The sequence below is a fragment of the Octopus sinensis genome, linkage group LG2 (assembly GCF_006345805.1).
Source record: "Octopus sinensis linkage group LG2, ASM634580v1, whole genome shotgun sequence".
NCBI classification, from domain to species: Eukaryota; Metazoa; Mollusca; class Cephalopoda; order Octopoda; family Octopodidae; genus Octopus; species Octopus sinensis.
Window position 1 is genome coordinate 40,277,885 of NC_042998.1, and position 23,535 is coordinate 40,301,419.

Here is a 23,535-nt window from a genome sequence, read left to right on the forward strand (position 1 = left end):
TTTCCCAGTTGATTCAATTCAGCTTGTTTATCTCACTTATGATATTAATGCACTTACAAAAGTTAAAAAGAGTTGCAGTTTGTCGTTCTCTTTGATAGTCACATACGCCATACTTATAAGGGAAAACATATTTTTAAAACTATTAGGTTGATTGATTCACTTGCAAGATCAAAGTAAATCAATCTCCAATAACACAATTTGAAATGAAAACAAAAATAAAATCATAGCAGACGACGTACGCGCGAGTGAGAGAGGAAGTGAGAGAAAGAGAAAGAGAGGGAGGGAGAGACATGGTCCAACAAACACTTTCTGTTAATAAACTGTTTAAAGTTACTTCCCTTGATAACTGTTTTTCTAAAGAAATATTTATTCTCAGTACATCGGTCACATTACACAATCTTTCTTTTGTTGATCACTCTGACCTTTGTATTCTGTAGGTCCTTCTTGTTTCATAGGGTGTGTATTTAGGCGCAGTTATTAGGGATAGCAACACTATCAGTATTACATGTGTGTGTGTGTGTGTGTTTCTTTTTGTTTCTCTGGAATTAGGTGGAAAGGGTAGCGTATTTAAGGTGGTTTTTAATGTAGATGAGTACAGATGCGTAAGGGTAATTTCAAATGAAGTGATAGGGACTGTGTTTTCTGCATCAATGATTTGTACTCTTTGACTGTCCAAGTCGTCTTTCATTTTAAGTATTTTTAATTTATCACGAGGGAGATAGTGGCTAGGGTAAGCGTACGACTTGCGACGTGGAAAGAGTGTAGCCTAGACAGGGCTACGATGATGAATCTAATATATTGTCTGTACATTATAGCCCACCACATACAGTACCAATAAATCTTTTATGTCGTGTAGGCATGCTTTCGAAACTTGCTTCCCAACCATGTGGTCTTGGGTTCAGTCCTATTGCACAGCACCTTGAGTGTCTTCTACTTATAATCTGGTCAAACTAAAGCGTTTGACCCGGTCATAAAAACAACAAAAAAAAAAAAGCGTAATAGGTGTAAAACAACTTCCTCTAAACGAATATGACAAAAACATGCGCGCTCGCGAAGGGGGTGGGGTGGGGGAGAAGCCTCGGGAAAAATAAAAGATACAATTTCCTGAAATAGCTTTATATAAATATATCTGTATGATGGCCTTCATCTTGCACATCTTTCAATGTAAGTAGCAACTATGTCGTATTTTTTTAAATATATTCCAGCAAAGATGGGTGGGTTGGTGGTGGTGGCATTCAGCCATTAGTGGCAGCCGTGGCTATGTGGTAAGAACCTTGCTTCCAAACCACATGGTTCCAGGAAAGTGTCTTCTACTATCGCTTTGGGCTGACCAAAACCTTGTGAGTGGATTTGGTGGACAGAAACTGAAAGAAGCCTGTCATATATATATATATATATAATATATATATATATAATATATATATGTATATATTTATGTGTGTGTCTGTGTTTGTCCCCCCCTCCCCGGTGCTTCACAACTGATGTTGGTGTGTTTATGTCCCCGTTACTTAAATGGGGACATAAACGGGTGCAGTTCGGCAAAAGTGACCGACAGAATAAGTACGAAGCTTACAAAGAATAAGTCTTGGGGTCGATTTTTTCGACTAAAAGGTGGTGTCCCAGCATGGCCACAGTCAAATGACATAAACAAGAAAAAGAGAAAAAAATAAAAGAGAAAAGAAAATAAAGGGGAAAAGAGAAAGAAAATTCACAGCAACAATGCTCTTCTCAGTATGTGTGATGTCCCTGTTAAGGCACTCTTTTGCACTTCCTGCATGGATGGTAAGCCAGGGATCATTCTTAAATAATTTTCCGTTATCATTATCATTGAGTGAGAGAGCAGCACATGCTACCAAAATGACACTGGGAAACCATTACCAATGTACCCATCATGACTACCCATCTGATAAGGGTACACCAGACACATACATCACAACCACGTGTGTAACATGGTGATCTTATATCAAGATAAACAGTGCATGACCTTGCAGGTGGAGCCCAGTTAGAATTTTCTTCAGGTCGAGTTGCCCATCCTGCTCAAAAGGTTTAAGGATGATGAATGAAACACCCATGTTTTCAGAGGTGAATTATTCAAACCCCAAAGAATTCCTTGCAACACATGGCCATGATGTTCCCCCATTACTTCTGCTCATGATCAGAGATGCACATATCATCAGCCACTAAGGGACATGCTCAACTGGTTATGGTCAAACAACTGACAAGCAAATCTCTGGTATTGAGCAGAATATTTACTGTAGCCCATCTTTTATACCAAGACAAAACAATGTACATGATAACACTTCCAATAAGTTAAGATCAAAAGCCATGAGAGTCACTGCCTGGTATTGCATCAGGGCAGTTATTGTTGTTGTTGTTGTTGTTATTGTTATTGTTATTATTATTATTATTATTATTATTATTAATATTATTATTATTAAGGTTGCAAGCTGGCAGAACCAATGACACGTTAGACAAAATACTTTGTTGCATTTTGTCCATCTTTACATTCTGAAATCAAATTCTGCCAACATTGACATTGCCTTGCATCCTTTTGAGCTGATAAAATAAGTACCAGTAAAGCACTGGGCTTGATGTAATTGACTTCCTCTCCCCTCAAAAATTGCTGGCCCTGTACCAAAATTTGCAACTATTATTATTATTAAGAGTATGGATAGTAGAATTAATATCCTGTTAGACTAATGCATTGTACATGTTATGATCATATGCTGGTGTGAATTGTTCTACAATATGAATTGGAAGTAGCTCGAGGTTTATAAACTAAATTGAACACACATACAGGTGTGTGTATTGTTAGTTTGTGAGTCAGCTGCGTTTTATGTTCTCTTGTGCCTAAAATGTATGTATGTTTGATTTTATTTTCTTTAAGGCTTTTTTAAGTTTGTGAAGTTTACCAAGCTTTGAAATATTATTCTTCAAGTGATTTTTGAAATCTTTTATTTTTCTGAGATTTGAGATTTCTTTAAAAAAAATCTAAAATCTTTTCACCTTTTCTTGTCTTGCCTGTAACTGCTTTTAGCTTCCTTTAATTTATTCAGTTACAATATTTCATCTACCTTCTTTACCTTCATAACCTCTCTTACTAACGGTGTTACCCTTTTGTCTTAATATACTTTATGTTCCGAGTTTAACTCATACTGTAACTAGTTTTACATTTCCTGTGCTTGAGAAGACTTGGCAAGCCAAGTGAGACCATAACCCTTGGCCTATGCCAGTGGTGTAACCAGCCCACTTATGCATACCTTTCCTTCATTGGATACTAAACTCTGCTTGTGAAGACCTGTTGAGGCAAGTGAAACCGAAATCAAATTCGATGACAGCACTGCATAATTGGCATCCGTGCAAGTGAAGCGCTAAGAGCACCATCCGAGTGTGATCGTTGCCAGGGCTGCTGACTGACTTCTGTGCTGGTGGCATGTAAAGAGCACCATTTGAGCATGATTGTTACCAGCGTCACCCTACTGGCACTTGTGCCGGTGGCATGTGAAAAACAACATTCGAGCGAGGTCGTTGCCAGTGCTGCTGAACTGGCTCCTGTGCAGGTGGCACATAAAAAACACCATTTAAGCATGGCTGTTGCCAGTACCACCTGACTGCTGGTGGCACGTAAAAGTGCCCACTACACTCTCAGAGTGCTTGGCGTTAGGAAGGCCATCCAGCCGTAGAAACTCTACCAGATCAGAATGGAACCTGGTGCAGCCATCTGGCTCACCAGTCCTCAGTCAAACCGTCCAACCCATGCCAGATGGGAAAGCGGACGTTAAACGATGATGATGATCCTTTTGGAGTCAATAAAGTACCAGTAAAATATACCTAGTCAATGTGGTTGACCCCCCCTTACCTTAACCCTTTAGCATTTAAACTGACCATAACTGGACAAAATATTCTCCCTTGTTTTATGTTAAAACTGGTCAGATCAAGCTTCTCACACCTGCTGTATAACATTGTTTTAAAAATAAACAACTATATCATCAAAATCTCAAAGCTACAAGAGAATGTGAATAAATAAACCTTACATTTGACAGAGTAGTCAGAATTCTAAATGGTTAGAGTTCAGCTGTGTTGCTCATACATTTTCCTTACTATATTAATGATTTACTTGCTGTCACTCCTAATGATGCTCAATCTTATGCAGATGCTACCAATTTTCACTTTTCCCTAACCTTCTGCACACAGGCATGATTCACAGACCACCTTTACATCTAACATCAAACCTGCACTTCCTCCATGAACAGAGGCTTACCACTGGGAACATAATCTTGTCTACTTCAGCAGCACAAAGATATTATCATTACGTGTATAAAAGAAACAATCTTGTACCTCACCCTCTTAGTCATACTCAAGAACAACATGCAATTTAAACCCTCAAAGTCGTAACAAATACCACACCTCACAATTATTGATGATTTCACATATATATATATATATATATAACAATTGCACACCTCACAATTATTGATGATTTCACATATATATATATATATATATATATATATATATATATATATATATATATATAACAATTGCAGCGTGGAAGGTGTTTATAAGCCATTTAAGAAACACACAAAATCCGTTAGATTTACTTCAACATTTAAATTTAATTTGTCAAAATATTTTCGTCGCTTTCAGACCGCGACCTGTTCACTGACAAAGCTTCGTGCTGCATCTGAGATGCAACAAATTAAATTTAAATGTTGAAGTGAATCTAACGGTTTTGTGTGTTTCTTGAATGGCTTATAAACACCTTCCATGCTGCAATTGTTTTTGTTCCAGCACACGATCTCAGATCAAGTCACTTGCTATGCAAGTACATCTCCATAATATATATATAACATGGCAAAAAATATATACCAAAGACTAGTCTTCTTCAGGGTCAGAAAATACTTTTGCTCTGAACAGTTGCTCATTCATTACAAGTGAGATCCCTAATGGAATACTGCTCTCATAGATAGAACAACTGCTAATGTACAGAAACAACTTAGAACACATCCATATGAAAGCCAATGGGTTGATTGACAAAGATTCACTGATATGGGTTAGAAAATTTCGGTCTCTAACTCATATCAACGCTGTCTCTTTACTCTTTCTTCTATTATCATTGCTACTACAATTACCTGTGGTCCACAGAATTTGCTTGTTGCATACTACCTTTACCAACATCCATCTGTCTCTCCCTTCCTCATTCCCCACTCTACGCGTGTATCACTATGACCAATTCTCGTTCAATTCCCCAATCGTCAGGAATTTCGTTTTCAGACGTCCAATTACACATTTAAACTGAATACGAACCGTCTCAATCTCACAAGTCTCGGGGGGACACACTAAGATCAAGGATACTGCTTCTTCATGGTGAAACACATATAAATAAGTTTTTTTTTTCCAGTGCCTCTTCGTCAATTGTAATTTCTCTTGCGTTCGACATTCAGTATATTACACTAGCGTTTAATATCGTTATTTCAACGAAGTGTATGTTCAAAAGATATTTTTATAAGGAAAAGTCTAAAAAATTCCTTATTCTTTAAGACCTTTATATATTTCATTTCTTCGTGATGTTAAAAAATATTGTATAATATAAATATTAATTGCCCACGTAGACACAAAGTCCTCGTCGATAATTCCAACGGAAAGTGGAATGAAATTGCGTGACATTCATATCTATCTCAGGTATTAACAGTATGAGAAATGTAAAGAGCAGTGAGCCAAAGAACTTAAATCACAAGCTCAGTCTCGTTAATCGTTTGGTCCATTTACAATTTGACACCACGCTAACGTATTATGAAGAATATTATTAGATGGTGAAGAAAGTACAAAGTAGAGGCCTGGGCAAAGGTAAAGAATACGCACACAGGTTTGTTTAGGGTTAGGGTTACGCCGAAAACGGGTGGTGAGCGTATTCTTTACATCCATCCATCAAGGCCTGGACTAACTTTATAGTCAGTTGGTGTTTATGAAATAAGAATCTGGATAATTGTTCAGTTTACGTTCGTAAAATTAAAACGTATTGTTGATAATATTGATAACTTACATTTTAGTTTTTTTTTCAGTTCTTGTTTATTTTTTTGAGGCGTACTTTTAGCTGCAAGTCTGTTTTATGAAAGGAAAGAAGAAAGCACTAAGAAATGATAGCTAGATAACAAGTCAGAAATATAGATTTATATGTGAGAGATACAAATAGTTTTATATATCGAGTAAATAATCATTTTCTCGAAAACGAAGCTAGAAATCAGTTGTAAATAACAGATAAAGATGAAGGGGTGACATGAATGAGTGAAGTATCAGAGAACATACTTTAATGTATTTAGTTATGTCCTTGTACACTTTTTTTTACGAATGCAAACTGAACAATTACCAGAACTTGTATATATATTACTGAGGTTCATAGTTTGACTAAAGTCCATTTCTTGCCCTAATTGCCTTTGCATTGCAATGAGAACCAACAAAAATATTAAAAGCGAAGGGAGGTAATCCCGACTCATTGTTGACACAAACTTAGTGATAAAACGTCATCAAACATCCGCTTTTGTGATGTCACATGACTAGTCCACTACAGTTGCAGAAGAACTCAAGTACTTCACCTCGCTAATTTTCTTCCAAATAAATCTATTATGGCTAGTCAATCTGCTGGAATACAACAACTTTTGGCTGCTGAAAAGAAAGCTGCCGAGAAAGTAGCCGAAGCTAGAAAGCGTAAGTTATTTACTGTTTTGTCTTGAGAATAAGAACTGATGGTATCTTCTTCGTTTGATATATATCCTCTTGTTTGGACATTGATCCCGAGACGCATTATTGTCGTCCACTGCATTTGGAACTAAGATACTATATTAGCATTTCATAATTATATAATTTTTCTTCTGTGATTTTCTTTTCATCACAGATTGTTAATTTAGTTTTAATACAATAAAACCAAAGAAGATATCATCCTAGCTGTCCACTCCCCTTTTCTCAGTAAGTACTGTCATATGATATATAACCTTCAAATTTGGAATGAATATTTATTTAGGGAAGATTAAAATTATTTTTCAAAATTATCTCAAACCCATTAATAATTTAGCCAATTTTGGTGATGGTTTAAGTTAAATATTAGTATTTTATCCGCTTTATTATGTGTGATTTTTAATAACGACTGTAGATTTTTTTAATAATATGAATATCGATGGTATTACAATCGAAGGGCAAGGCCGTATATCGTTTTGCGTGGGCATTCTTTCAAAGATCATCTGATTTTCTATAGTGGTTGTATCACTTTGAAAAATCTTCACTCTGTCATGGCCTAAAATCTACGTGTATCGTTATTAAATTAAATCTAGTAGCTTTCAACCAGCAGGTGTTCTGTTTGGCAGGTGCGTAATTATTTTTTCTTCAATAAAGTATTCCAAGCATATTTTACATTTCTTTTAGAAATTACGAAAGAAACACTGGAAGGGAAAATGAAAAGCTTCTCTCTCGATAATTTCAATGATAGACTTTGTTTCAGGAACCAGTTAGACTTATTTTGCTGATTAATGTCCTGTTTCGTTGATTGGAAATTAAGAATACGATGGAAGCATTAAAAATGTTAAATTTTCTCAGGTGCATATTTACAAATATACTTGAAAATTGATACATTTTCGAATAACGGTATTTATTTACTTTACCGAAATATTGTGTCCACTTGAAAATACTAATTCTATGTTAACGACAGGCTAAGTCGCTACGCTATTTGATACTGACACAATTTTCGGAAGAGACATTAATGATGTTTAGATCCGTCTGTTTTACTATGAAAGACTAAATACGTTTAATTTAAGGTCAAGTTGAAATTTTCATAATATTCTTAATGTTATTTTTTATGTTTCGAAACTTTTCAGTATTTCTGTCGCATTAGAAACATTTTCTACTTTATATATTTGTTTTGTCAACATCTACACAATCCAATATCGCAAAAACTGTATCGTCTAGACAAAGCTTCTCCAAACCCAGAAAATACATCCGCCTTGATTGATTACTAACCCTCTGCTAAGCTTAGGAGCAACCTATATTACAGAGTTCTGTTATACAGATAAACATCCTAGAATGCATTCAAATGAAAACCATTTTACCGATTGGCAAGGATTCATTCACTAACACACTACGATCAGATATATTGTTTATCTCTCTCTGTTCTACATTACAACAGCCTCAGCTACTCTCAACTAGCCTACTGCTTCCTACTTTGCATAACACCTGTTTCATCTTGTCACCCTACTGTGTATATATCTTATCTCCCACACTTAACTTTCTGCCATATCATCCCTTCCCATATTGAAAGTCCTCTAGAATTCTTATCCTTTGTCTTGCTCGTTTTCTTGTAGACTGATTTACAGAAATCGAAATTGAACATTAACTGCACTTATCACAGCAGACGGGGTGGGTGGTGGGCTGCAACGATCATTAGTACCAGTTTTTTTCCTCTAATAAATAAATAAAAATTTTAAAAATTCGAAGTACTCATACAAAAAATCAAATTACATAGTGAAATAAAAAATGTGAAATTGAAAGATTAGCTATAACCAGCTTTTGATATCCTGTATAAGACTCCACAACTACATTTTTAACCATCCACAGATACCAGAACGTTATTTTAACAACATAGTGAAACCACCAATTTTTTTGTTTTAATCCAGAAAACACAAACTCACATGCAGCCCACGATACTTGAAACCTTAGTAGCCTGACTATATGCAAATTCTCTGTTAGGTTATCAACTAGGAATGAATCTTTAAGCCTCAAGACCATTGTATAATGACTTTAGTCTCTCTTTCTAGCTTCTGCTAGGAGATCTGGGTTGTACAGCTTGTTGTAACAGAGTCCAACATCTTCAAACCCAGCCGATCCCAGAACACTATATAGTGTCTTCTTAATAAATACTATATGCCTCGCTAATTCAGATTAAAAAAATGCACATAAAAATAGCTGCTGTATCAATAATCTCATAAATTAAAAAAAAATCTATGCTGGAATGCACACCACTAATGATGAGTGCAGAAAATCAACAGCTCTCATGTTCTGACTCTACTTTGCTGGTCAGAATGTACAGGTGTACAGGAATACTAGATAATGCTGAGAATACTTGTTCAAAGTACAACACTGCACCCCCATGTGGCTAGCTTGTTGGAGTTGCTTGTTCTCAGCTTGGTGGAAATATGGTATATCTGATTTGTGAATTTCTATGGACTAGAAGTTTGCTCGTAGGCTGATATAGCATTACATAACAACTGCCACCTTCATCTTCAGTAATATCTGAGTAGATTTTAAACAAAGGTAGCTCCATGTTCTAATTGTTACTCTTACCATAAAAATCAAGGGTACTGATTTTAAGTTGCTCTTAAGTTATGATGAGCTTCCCTTAACCTTGGTTAACTTAATCGGAATAATTCAACAACAATCAAGTTAGAATAACATGGACATTTATAGTGTACTCTTTCTTCATATACTTTGTTCATTTTGATTTAAAAATCAATGTAAGAGCTAATTTCAATTTGTGCCAAGTTTCTTAGACATAGCCCCAAAAACAAAACCAGAAAACAAACAAAAATCAGTAAAAGTGGATTTTTTATTTGCTAAAAGATAAATAAATAAAATGGTAGTTTATTATAATGAATCATTTTGCATCTTTTGGGATACATTGTATGACTTTTTTTCAGTTGTCTTGGTACTAATTTGGTTCCTATGAGAGCCATAATGCTTAGATTACTACAGTTTGAGTCTCAAATGATGTGTTATTGAACTAGATATTAGCAACTTTCAGATATTCAATTATTTCATTTTCTTTAAACATTGATTCATTTTACTTCAAATGCAGTTTCTCATAAGTACTAAAAAGCAACTCAAATATCCGTTATCGTATTTACTCTACCTGTTCTAAATGTCAGAAATTCTTTTGTAATTTTTCTTGGCACTCTTTTATAGCCTTTTACTTTTATATTTCATCATGCATTGGTCATGAACTTCTTTTTTACTATACACTTCCTTGTCATAAACAGTTATCCTGCTAGTTAAAATTCTTGACACTATATATTCAAAGAGAAGGTGACAAAGACCTATCTTAACAAATGAAGGCTCTATTTTTCTGTTATGTTATAACTTAAAGCTAACTGTATATCTTACATGTACACTTTAAACTCAACACAAATCCTTCATAAAAATCTATCAAGCACACTTGTGGTTTTGTGCTAAGAAAAAAAGCCATAATGCTATATGTGTAAGTATAAAAACTTATATAATAGAATTTCAAGATGACATATTAAACTAGAAGTATTGGTATTAACTTAACTGTGCTAGCCATATAAAATGTATATATGCATGCGCACATGCATTTAATGGTATAACACTGGAGTTGAGGACTTGTTACCCATATGAACTTCCCTATACTGATGAACTATGCCTTACAACTGAATTTCTTCAACTACTGCAAAAATTCCAAACCTCAAATGATTTAGCAGGAAGGGAAAGAATAAAAGATACAAAAAGTGCAGTAGAAATTTTAAGAGACTAACAAAGAATCAGGACTTCACATGTACTAGATTTTCAGGAATAGTTAGTAATAGGGGTATCCTTAATTTTGCTCAGATAGCTCACTAGTTGTGGCTAGTTTGTTACTTAGGTGACTTAATTGGTATTGTATGTATTGGAAAGGAAAGTATAATTATTAGACTAAGAAAAGAGGCAAAAAGCAGACTGTATGGAGCATGTTAAAAAAAATATGTACTACAAGTTGTGAAGACATGTACATTGAATGTATAGGGCAACGTAGAGAATTATGATTTATTGGATGTGTAACTTTATCTTGCATGGAAAGTAGAATATAGGTAGACATTGTATACTGAAAAGATTACTGCACTTGTATAGATATGGGATATGAATTGATGTAGATGAGTACAGAGTAAAAAAAAGTACGGTATTGATAGTAAAGAAGTGGTCAAGTCAAGTTTTAGCATATTTGGCCTAAGATGAGAAGAATGGTAGTGTGGTAAACCCTATGAAATAAAAGTACATGTGTATACACACACACACACACACATGAAGTTTTGGGTTATTTCTTTATTGCTGGATTCATTGTTGAATTTGGCTTATCTCTGCACTCTAAGTTCAAATCTCAGTGAGGTCAACTCTGCTTTCATCCTTTCTGGTTAGATAAACACTACCAGATAAACACTACAGTGAATTGGTGGTAATATAAGAATATTAAACTGAATGCCTTGCAGTATTTGTTCTGCTGTTTGCATTCAGAGTGCAAATTCTTCCATAACCTGTTTTGGTGGAAGACTTAACCTGTTGCCTGGTTTAACACCACCACCTGGTGTTTTTGGTGCAGCCCTCTCTATTGCAAGCATTTAGGCCAGGTTTTCAGTTTGAGGATATCTTCTTCCTCCCCTTTCTTCCACTAGCCTCTGAGGCCCTGTTATAAAAAATAAGAAAAAATTAAAGCATTTAGAAGTTGAAAGGCTGATTAAACCATTTACATACTACAGTGAATAGAGTATTTAAAAACCAATTTCAAGTAGTACCCATAAAATATTACATGGAAAATTTTGCTCCTGACCATGAGTCATATTTTATCTTCAAAATACTGAATGTGAAACCCATGATACTAATTCTGTTTAATATTGGTTTGAAGATATTTTTGTTGTGATATCTTTACTTGATATTAAGAGTGCTTACAATTGTCTTTTTTCTGTTTTTGGTTGATGAAAGGTTTCTTTATTGGTCCTAGTTCCTAGCTTGTTTGTATGTCTGTATGCGCAGGTATGGCTGTAAAATAATGGAGTTCATTTTCTAACCATCAGGTTTCAGATTCCATCCTACCACTTAGTAGCTTTGGATGGACTTGTGTCTTGTGAGTAAAAGTGGTTGATGGAAATTGTACAGAAGCCATTCCTATGTGTGTGTGTGTATACACACTCACCCACACCCAAGGAGCCAGAATCAGTAAAAAAAGTCTTGTATAAGTAAAAAAAAAGATATAATTGTAAGCAATCATAATACTGAGTGAGGTTGACTTATGTCACAGCAAAAATGTTCTTAAACCAATATTAAGAAGAGTTATACATGTATTTATATCATATTACATATACATGCATTGTTGTGTGATAAAAAATTTGCTTCCCAGCACCACCCACATGGTACTGGGTTCAGTCTCACTGCATGGCACCTTGGGCAAGTGTGTTATACTATAACCTTGGCTCAACCAAAGCCTTGTGAGTGGATTTGGTAGATGGATGCTATTAAATAAATATATATGTGTGTGTGTGTGTGTATTTGTTCTTGTGTTTGTCCCCCACCAACACTTGACAACCAGTGTTAGTATATTTATGCCTCTGGAACTTGGTTCAGAAAAGAGACTGAGAGAATAAGTACTAGCCTTTAAAAAAATACTTTGGTTGATTTGTTCAACTAAAATCATTCAAGATGGTGCTCCAGTACGGCCACAGTCTAATGACTGAAAGAAATAAGATATATATGTGCATAAATGTTTATTTCTGTGTCTTTGCCTGGCATGGTTTTTAGCTATGGTAACAATATTCCTGCAGTTTGGTTGTTTCATCTTGTGAAGTCAAATGGAATATAAATATCTTACTTGAAAAACAGGTAAAGGTTTGTGACAGGAGGAACATCCAATTGAAGAATATTACTTCAATAAATCTCATCTTACCCATGCCAGCATGGAGAAAATAGATATGCACACAAAAAAATATTATGAACATGGTATATAAATATTAGTGTGGCACCTTCTACTGTAGCCTTGGGTCGACTAAAGCCTTGTGAGTGGATTTGGTAGATGAAAACTGAAAGAAGCCTATTGTGTGTGTGTATGTATATATGTATGTATGTATTATGTGTGCATGTCTTTGCGTCTGTTTGACCTCTCATCACTGCTTGACAGCCAGTGTTGATGTGTTTATGACCCGATAACTTATTGGTTTGACAAAAGAGATTGGTACGAGGGGCGTTCAATAAGTAATGCCCCTGACCCACTTCCCATTGCAGTAGAGCAACGAAACTTCGCAGTTATTAGTCTTTTTCTACATAGGAATCACCCAGAGTTACGCATTTCTCCCATCGTTTGATGCAGCTCTGGAGACCGTTTTTGTAGAAGACTCCAGCTTGGTCCTCCAACCACGGCATGACTTCAGAAATCAAGGCTGCATCATCTGGGAAACGCTTTCCATTCAAAAACAACTTCATGGCTGGGAAGAGGTGAAAATCAGAGAGTGCAAGGCCAGGAGAGTAGGGGGATGGGGGAGGAGTTCATAGCTGCACACCTGTGCTTCTGATCTGGCGACACGCGAGTTGTGGACCAGAGCATTGTCCTGCAGGAGGAGGATGCTTTTGCTGATCTTGCCCCGCCTCTTGATTTTGATAGCTTCTCTTAATTTCTTCAAGAGTGAAGCATAATAGGCTCCTGTAATTGTGGTACCCTTTGCCAGGAAATCTGTCATCACTACTCCGTCCTGGTCCCAGAAGACTGTGAGCATGACCTTGCAAGCGGAGGGCTGCACCCTTACCTTCTTTGGAGGAGGTGAGTCACGGTGCTTCCACTGCATTGACTGGGCTGTGGTCTCTGGATCATAGTGATGGACCCAGGTTTCATCCTGTGTAATAATTCTTTTGAAAAATTTTGACTCATCTTCTTGGCACATCTCCAAATTCATCCTCAAGCACTCGATGTGTTCTTGCTTCTGGAAAGGTGTGAGCAACCTGGGAATCCATCTGGCAGACACCTTTTGCATATGCAAATGGTCATGAATGATAGTTTCCACAGACCTGGTACTAATCTTGACCTCATGGGCTATTTGGCGAATAGTTATGCGTCGATCTTCCAAAATGGCAGCCTCAACTTGACGGACAGATGCCTCATCAATGACAGAAGCGGGGCAACCAGATCTGGGAGCTATTTCCACAGAGTTCTGACCATGTTTGAATTCATGATGCCTGCGTTTTACAAGGTCATATGATGGGGCATCATCACCATAAGTTACTTTCATTTCATTGAAAGTCTCCCGTGGTGTGCGTCCTTTCAAATACAAAAACCGGATCACTGCTCGACACTCAACAGGCTCCATTTCACACTTGACTCAGTTCAAACACCTGTTAATCAGAAACCACAATTATTTCAGAGCTGTAATTTGCCACTTAATCTATAGAGATATAAATAATTGCACATGCAAAATTTCAGCTAGATCAAACAACTGCAAGTGGGTCAGGGGCATTACTTATTGAATGTCCCTCGTAGAATGAATACTAGGCTTTAAAAAATAAGTCCTGGAGTTTTGTTCGACTAAAAACCCCTCAAAGTGGTACTCCAGCATGGCCACAGTCAAATGATTGAAATGAATAAAAGATTGAATAAAAGGGTTAATGAATGAGAAAAGGGAGTGGGGCAGAGCAGGGTACTTGTTGTAGAAGAGCTATTGGCTACTCACACTTAAAGGAAAGTGAGAATGCTTAAAAATTCAAATTGCTAATAAGTTGGCTTTCTGAAGCCTAGCTACCATTTAGTGGTATTCTTTTATTTGTTTTGTATGTATATATATATATATATATCATCAGAAAGTGTTATAAGACTGTTCCCTAAAAATGTATGCCAGCATTTCATATATTATTTATATTTGGGAACTGTCATTTTTGAAATAGTCTATTTAGGAATGTACATAGCAATACCAGTATTTCACAGCTCAAAAGTATATGAAGGGTCTTTTCATGAAGGCTGCTCCTACTATCTATAATTCCTTTTGAATTTCATTTACCATCTTGAAGCAGTTCCCTTTCAGCTTCAGTTTCATTTTGGGTAAAAACAGTAAGGCACATGTGATGTGATCACTTTCAATTTGATTATCAAGAGCTTGGGCAAACTTTGTAACAACAGGATATATATTTATGTTTACTGTGAGAATCTTCAAGATGTGTGTTTAGGCTTTATGTGAAAATATAGCAAATGCCATAATTAAATCACACCATGTGTTTTGCTTGTGATTGGTTGTTCTGAACATGTTGCAATGACACTCAGCTGGTCTTAAAGCATGCATGCTTTTCAAGCACTGTATTCAGCTTACAAAATGTTTGTCAAAAGTCTGACAAAACATTTTAAGGTATTTGGCAGTAGATTTACTGAGTTTTCATGCAGAATTTGATGCTGGCTTGTTGCTTGAAGTTGTCAGCCTTATAAAAACTGCGGAGCTGTTCTAACACAACATTATAAGACATGAACAGGAGTAGATAGTGTGATGCCTGTTTGCAGACTGACTCAAATTGGCTGACTACCAATAATCATTAACTTTATACAAATACGTTTTTGCCGGCATACAAGTTGGCATAGTATGTAGTGAAAACATTCAAACATCACCACTATCTTTCCAAATCCTGCTGTATTTTACATGGAATTTTTGGTCCTCTAAAGTTGTCTTAGTGTATAAGTCAACTTACCTTTTTTGGCTCTAAATTTTGGTTGGAAAAATTTGACTTGTCTGCCAGAAAATACATTGTTCATTGAACAGTACAATTACAGCATCTACTGTCTAAAACCTTTCTGATATCTTATACATACATATATGTATGTATATATATATGCGTGTGTGTGTGCATACATATATATATGTATGTGTGTGTATATATAATATGTATGTATATTCACATGCAAATACAGGGTTAGAATTATCAGTTATACACAATGCACTCAAAATGTTTTCTTATTGATATGCACATCACAAAACATGGTCTCCCTCTGGTTATGATGCAGGTTTGAACAGTAAACAAAGTTGAGGACCTGACAGAATCATTAGTGATAGGGATGAAAAAACTTTGCAGTATTTATTTTAGCTCTTTGTTCTGCATTCAAATCTTACTGTGGACAACTTTGCTTTTTATCCCTCCATGAGTTGATAAAATAATGTACCAGTCAAGTGAAAGCAGGTATTTTACATGGGCAATTACCTACCAAATTCAGTTCAACAACTTACAATAATTGCCTTTGTGACTGACTGGAAATTCACCAACATCATCATTTAATATCCATGTTCCATGCTAGCATGGCTCAACAGGATCTGATAAATCCTAGGACTGCATCATGCTCCATCATCTGTTTTGGCATGGTTTCCATGGCTGGATGCCCTTTTTAATGCCAACTACTTTACAATGTGTACAGGGTACTTTTTGCATGCCACTGATACTAGCAAGTTTGCCTTGTAGCTCACCACACTACAGAGCCCAAGGGGCAGAGGTATGAGAAAAGAGAGTGGGGAAGAGCAGAGTCCTTGTTGTAGAAGAGCTATTGGCTACTCACACTTAGAGGAAAGTGAGAATGCTTAAAAATTTAAATTGCAAATAAGTTGGCTTTCTGAAGCCTAGCTATTATTTAGTGGTCTCTTGTTGGCTCATACAAACATATATGCATGTATAAGATAGTGTGGTGTAATTTTCCAGTTTTTGCTAACACTTCCTTGATAGTTCATATATATGTGGTTGCCATTTCTGCCAGGTCTTGTTGAAATGAAGAGGTTTTTCCCTGTTGACTCATATTTGCATACATACGTTATGGCTTGGGAGAGATGGGGCTGCTATTTCTAATTAGTCTCCCTAACATGTAGAAGTTTCTGTGTTGGCTCCAGCAGTCCACAAGCTTGCGTATTCACTCAAAGAAGAAGATTTTCAGTTGGTTGTGCAACAATTTATACACCACTTCCTTCACATCTTCATCCATAGGAAATCAACAACCTTGTAAACCATCTTTGAGTGGTTCAAAGATATGATAGTCAGAAGGGTGGGCTGTAAGCAGGGTGTTCTGGCACCTCAAAACCCAATTGGTTAATGGTTTCAACAGTTTGGGCAGCCGTGCTTTGTCATGAAAGAACAAAATTTTCTTTGACAATAGGCTTTAGCGTTTATTGTGAGTTGCTGGATTCAGTTTGTTGGTCAGCAAAGTACTGTATCTTGCACTGTTGATTGTACACCCCTTTTCCAAGTAGTCTTCCAGTATAGGCCCTTTTGAGTCCCAAGAAAAGGTTAGAATCACCTTTCCCACAGAAGACTGAATCTTGAATTACTTCGTTGCTGGTGAGCCAGGATGTTTCCACTCCATATTCTGTCTTTTGGATTCTGCTTCTTAATGATGGACCCACATTTCATCTCCTGTGACTATTCTGCTCAAAAATTCCCCGCCCTCGTTGTTGTAGCAATCGAATAAACGTTGGTAGACCTCAAGATGCTTGTGCTCTGCAGCAAGCTCTCTTGGCACCCATCTTGCACAGACTTTATGGATGCTGAGCTCATTGTGGATAATTTGATAGGCAGAACCATGACTTATCTGTAGAGAACAAGCTACCTCATCGATGATAACTCGCCAGTTCATCATTACCATCTCTTGAGTTTGTTGAATCTTCTCATCAGTGGTGGAGGTTGATGGGCATCCCTGTATTGTGCTAAAAGCCTCCAATGAATTTCAGCACCTGACACACCTTCCAACCAGAGAAATTGGATCACTACTCTTTGTTCTTCTTTGGTGCACATTGCTAGTGGAGCAGCCATGCTTACAAAGTAAAGCCAGAAAGAAAAATGGTGCGATCAGGCTCAAATTTCGATCATGTGACCACAATAGTACCAACTATAAGCATGCATGCGCAGAAAACAGTGTTACAGTAATAAAGATATGCTATGGCAAAAGTGCAGATAATTTTTGACTTCCCTCTTGTACGTATATGACACTTATCAGATTTATAAAGTGTACTTTGAGGTGGATTTGGTTGATGTTTCTAGCAGCTTGCGATACCATGCTGTGACTCCCTGCCTTTTTTTTTCCATCCTTCCTTTTTTACTGTCACTGCATATAACACTTCATTAGTTAAATGATGCGTTGAAGCACTACATAGGTTTATCAGTAGAAGATGAAAAATATATTTCAAAGAACTTTATTTTTTTGCACACGAATGGAATCTACAAAGTTCAAAAGATTGAAATCTAATGACTGCTTAAAAAGGTTGTTATATGAAATAGTGATAAAAATGTAAACAAATCAATGTTATAATTCTCCTTCACTTTCTCTCTCTCTCTGTATTTTCTCTTCATGTGTATCTCTCATTCTGTTCCACTGTTTTAGAGAGAGAGAGAAAGACTGAAGAAGAAAGAAATACAGTTTAATTTTGCGCAAACACATTTTAGAATCTCTCATTAGTAGTTCACACTACCACTTTTTTCCAACTGTATGCATTTCTACTTTTCTCTAATACAACTCCATTTCAACTATGTCATTCCCTGATAGGCAGTTGTGTGCGGTTTGAGGGAGATGTCGCTTTTATTTCTCAAATCATTAAACAAATCTTCCCTGTGAGATGGCAATTAATAGTATACATGCTTTTGTGGATATTAGTTTTGTAGTTTCTGAATACAGGGCAAACATATGCATAAACCATTCATATTTATATAAATGAATAATAGACATCTTGGTCAAATCTTTATTTGCAATATCTAAATATCTTTGTTTAACTAATGGTATTAAAATCTCATTCTATTTGACAACAATTAGTACAGCAAAGAAATGAGTGATATAACAATCTTCACCTTTTCTTGTTTCATAAAGCTTTAAGGCTATAAAATTCATATAAAAGCAAGAATAAATGCAACAGCTGGTGTTGCATGGCCTACTTTACTGAATTTATTTACAAATACTTAGCCCTATTTTCACCATTTGGTACTAGTTGCACAAAGCCTATTCTAAATTGGTATCATGATCATTCTTAACAGTTTTTCTTGAATGTCTGCTTTATAAATGAGCTTTCCTTTGGATATTAACAATGTATATTCTTTCTCCTTTTTGACCAGCTCTGCATGATGGCTTTGTACTATTTGTTTTTTTATAGTTTACAAAGGTTATACAATCAGCACATTATAATTTGAATTCTTTAGAACTCTGACAACAGACGTGGTGTTGACATTACTCCGATTCTAAATATAGTAGTAAATCTATACATTCTTTGGCATTTCTAGTTGAAATGAATATTATTAATTTGATATCATTATTAAATAATGTGCTCACTGATTATAAAATTAGAACAGTACTGTCACCTTGTATATTCGTTTTGACAATAGGCACAGACATGGAGATATGATAAAGGAGCTTGTTTTGTAATCACATAGTTCTGGGTTCAGTCTCACTGTGCAGCATCTTAAGCAAGTGTCTTCTGCTATAGCTTCAAGTTGACTGAAGTCATGTGAGTGAAATTGGGTTGATGGTTATGTGCTATAACTGTTCTTGAGTGGTAAAACTATTTTCTCCCCCTACCTTCACAAAGTCCCTGCTTGTGAAACTTAACATGCTTAGAGGATCTCAGTAAAAATAAAGTTGTTGCTCTTAACATTGTCTTCATATCTATCTTACATGATTAAAGGAAAGCTATTTTTATATGGATTCCATAATCTACTCATCTGAAGGGAAAAGTATCATCAAATTAGTCCAAAAATGTGTCAATGGGTCTTTCTTTGACTCTCATTCTATCAGTTCAGTGTAACTCAAGGTTTTGTTATGGCTGCCACAGATTTTCTTCTTTACTTTTCCTGTTACCATTAGCCACACAGATGGTACTGAAAACACACTATAGACATCTCTTGACCAAACATGTACTATTTCAATGAACAGAGACTTTGGAAGCAACCTTGATATAAAATTCAACAGCATCACCATGGTCATTACTCTTACCAAGCAGATACACCTATAACATTCTTCTAATGGGTACATGAGAAGCAGCTAAAACCTTCACGTACTCTATAAGTGCTCGTTCATCATCATCATCGTTTAACGTCCGCTTTCCATGCTAGCATTTCCATTTCTGTGATGACTTAACATGTGGTCATACATCTATAATATGGCAAATATTGCACCCTCAGGATAGGTTTTCTCTTTTTTTTTTTTTTTTGGGAATGAAAATATTTCAACTTTAAATACTGGCAGACCTTTTAAAGTAGAAGTGTACTTTCTGCATCTGGGATGGAAAAGAAAGAAAATTCATTCAACTGATAGCATTACCCTTCAGTTCACTTACATATGTTGTGTCCTTCTGTCTTTGCTACTTAGAACTTGCAAACTATACTAAACATGCTTTAATCTGTTTAATGCATCTACCCCTCATCTTATTATCCCAATTATTTTACTCATATCCGTACTCTAACCCATCAATTTATGAAAGTTTTAGCAGAACACTAACTGTATCAAGTTCAGCAGACTGATAGGATCTTTAAAATGCAGTTGACATTCCTTCACTCTTTTAGTAAAAACAGTTTGCTTTCATGTTAAGGGAATACTGAGTAGATGGGCTCAAATTATAGGTTAAGCAACTAGTATTGGCTTAAATTTGAAATACTAACAAACTTACAAAGCATATTCCTACCTTTATGTGGTAAAATGAATGTAAAATACAGAGACTAGTTTTTACAAATGTCTTCAATCTTTGGCTACTTCTTTATAAAATTTGATAGAGCAGAAATGTGTTAAAAGGCATTCCAACTTTGACCTTTCCATATTTTTATATACCCAGAACTATAATATTCAGTGTGTCAAGTCCTTTAAGAGAGTAAGATTTTTGTTTTAATTGCAGATGATTTTTGAATAAAGGATAGCTATAAAATATTCAGGTACTCAATTCTCACAGACACATCTAGATAAAATATTTCTTTATCTTACTTTGGATTTTCCAAATAGCTATTCTTTTACTCATTTCAATCATTTGACTGTGGCCATGCTAGGCCACCGCCTTTAGTTGAGCAAATCATCCCCAAGACTTATTCTTTATAAGCCTAGTACTTATTCTATCGGTCTCTTTTGCCGAACCGCTAAGTTATGGAGACGTAAACATACCAGCATTGGTTGTCAAGCGATGTTGGAGAGACAAACACATACACACAAACACATACACACAAACACATACACACAAACACATACACACATATACATACACACACACACACACATATGCAAACGGCTTCTTTCAGTTTCCGTCTACCAAATCCACTCACAAGGCTTTGGTCGGCCCGAGGCTATAGTAGAAGACATTTGCTGAAGGTGCCACGCAGTGGGACTGAACCCGGAACCAAGTGGTTGGTAAGCAAGCTACTTACCACACAACCACTCTTGCACCTATCTGCACTATATTTGCATTGGTATTAACTGTTTCAAATGAATTATCACCTCTTGTTTGTTTGCATTTAAAGGAAAAGCAAGGCGTCTTAAACAAGCAAAAGAAGAAGCACAAGCAGAAATCGAAAGTTTCCGTGCAGAGTCTGACTCGAAATACAAAGAATATGAGAACAAGGTTAGTGATGTATATGTTTGTATGCATGCTTTGGTTTGATAACTGTATTCATAATAAATTGTCATTTAGGGGACTTTTCAAATAGTTTGAGATTTGTTGCTTGAAGTGAATAGAACCTGTAGAAGGAGACCTAGGAAGACATGGAATGAAGTAGTGAGGACTGATCTCAAGATGTTGAGCCTCACAGGGAGATGACATCGAACTGAAATGTCTGGTGATTTGAGGTTCTTGATAAAACCTGCCTACCTCAGCAAAACTGAGTTCTTACAGCTCTGTGATTTATGGGCTCTCCACCCACACGTTACATTAAACCCTCCCCACCAAAATAAATTACATAGCTTAACATAAATCTGTGACTAAACTAATGGGTTTATATATGATACAAGTTTAGCAAGACAAAGAAAGATTGAAACTACTTGTAAATAGAACATAGGAAATGGAAAACTGTTTAATGAAAACAAGAAGCAAATTTCTCCTGATAGAATTTATATTTTTACCTCTTATAATCAAAATTGTAATATGGATATTTTACAAACATAAGGGTGTGAATTTCATATATGTAAATTTGATGATCAATATTAATGAACTGAATTGAACTTATAAATTTCTGACACATGATCCCAAGACTGTGGCATAACAGATGAGAGCATTAATGTTTTGTGCTTAAAATATAGATTTCTTATTTATATGTAAAAATATAACACTTGAAGACAAAATACACCTATAAAAGTTTAAAGTAGATAGAAAAAAAAAATGGTATTTAATATATCTAATGAATTTTTACAATATCAGATTTCTTGATGAAAAAAGAAAATTACTTTTGAAATTAAGACAAATATTCTTTTATTTACTCATAATTTCTTTACTACAGAACTTTTAGAATAAATGCTTTTATAAATATAATTATTTTTTCCTTATTTCAGGTTCTTGGTTCACGAGGTGATATGGAACAAAGTATTCAAGATAGCACTCAACGGAAAATAGTAGATCTTAACAACATGGTGAAGAAGAATAGAGAATATGCTTTGAAGAAACTTCTAGATATGGTGTATGATATTAAACCAGAGTTACATGAAAATTTTAAATCCTTGTAAAATTTGGTCTATTGTCATGCGATTTATTATATAAATTATACTGGATATTATCTTAGTTACCATATATGTTATAAAATTGGTGATAGGCTGAAATCAAAAGCCCAGACACTTAAATTGGCTAGGGCACAGAAGAATCATCATGAACATTTTCAACATTTCCATATGCTACCCATTCTTGCAAAAGATGAAGTATGCACAGTTCAATTAACCAGCAAAGTTGCATCTGTTAGAATTTGTCTGACGCAGACTGCTCTGCCAGAAATAAAGGAAAGAATGTTCTTTTTTTTTTTCCAGTTCTTGACCATTATTTGTTTTTCATACTTCATTCATTTCTGGTAGTTTTAAGTCTTCACTAAAAGTGATTCTGAATGCTGTAATTTTTGTTATCCCATCAGTTTGATAGGAGTGTAAATTTTCAGTTATATCAGCTATATGGGCAATTTAGAAAAAGTAAGACATTATTGGACTTACATTTGACTTGTTTCAAGAAAATTAAAAGAAAAATGAAATATATTTCACAATTTTTGTTTTTAATTCATTTTGTCTATTGTTAACTGTAATATATAATGAATCTAAACTTAACTTTCAGCTCCTGCTTTAATGTGATTCTTCTGCAATAGTAGTTAGTGATTAGATCTAAATGGGCAGTTTTATGAAAATCTGTTTATCTATAAGTTTACAAACCCAGGTTTGGTTCACAAAAAGTTATGCTCTCAGCCTGTTTGTATTAGTAAACTGATTGTGAGTCTATGTTGTTTTATGGTTCTGATTGACATCTCAACAAAGTCAATTTAACCTTTCACTCATCAGCCAATAGTCTCAGTCAAGTAAACCTATAAACATATTACAGCTATGACCATTCCATCTGTTTTTGTATATCTAAGATGCTTCATTGACCAATTTGCTCTTCTTTCTTGAGATGATACAGTGATGAATTTAGCTGCTTGCTCAAGCAGTTGCATAGAGTATTGTCTCTGGTTCAAATAGCACCAGTAATTTTAAGGAGTCATCTACTTCAGTCTTTTAGTAGTAGTTTCTGAAATAGATACCTTTTGAGTTACCACTATATTTTATGCAAAATGAGTTTGTAGCACTTTGTTAAATTTACAAGT

General features: G+C 35.4%; 1 protein-coding gene across 1 annotated transcript; it reads left to right on the forward strand.

The window, feature by feature from the left end:
- Positions 1–6,532: 6,532 nt before the first annotated feature.
- LOC115232535 (V-type proton ATPase subunit G) lies at positions 6,533–22,935 on the forward strand. Its single transcript, XM_029802474.2, has 3 exons — positions 6,533–6,705; positions 21,229–21,329; positions 22,253–22,935. The coding sequence occupies exons 1-3, from the start codon at positions 6,624–6,626 to the stop codon at positions 22,421–22,423; spliced, it is 354 nt and encodes a 117-aa protein (XP_029658334.1). The 5' UTR covers positions 6,533–6,623; the 3' UTR covers positions 22,424–22,935.
- The last annotated feature ends 600 nt before the right edge of the window (positions 22,936–23,535 follow it).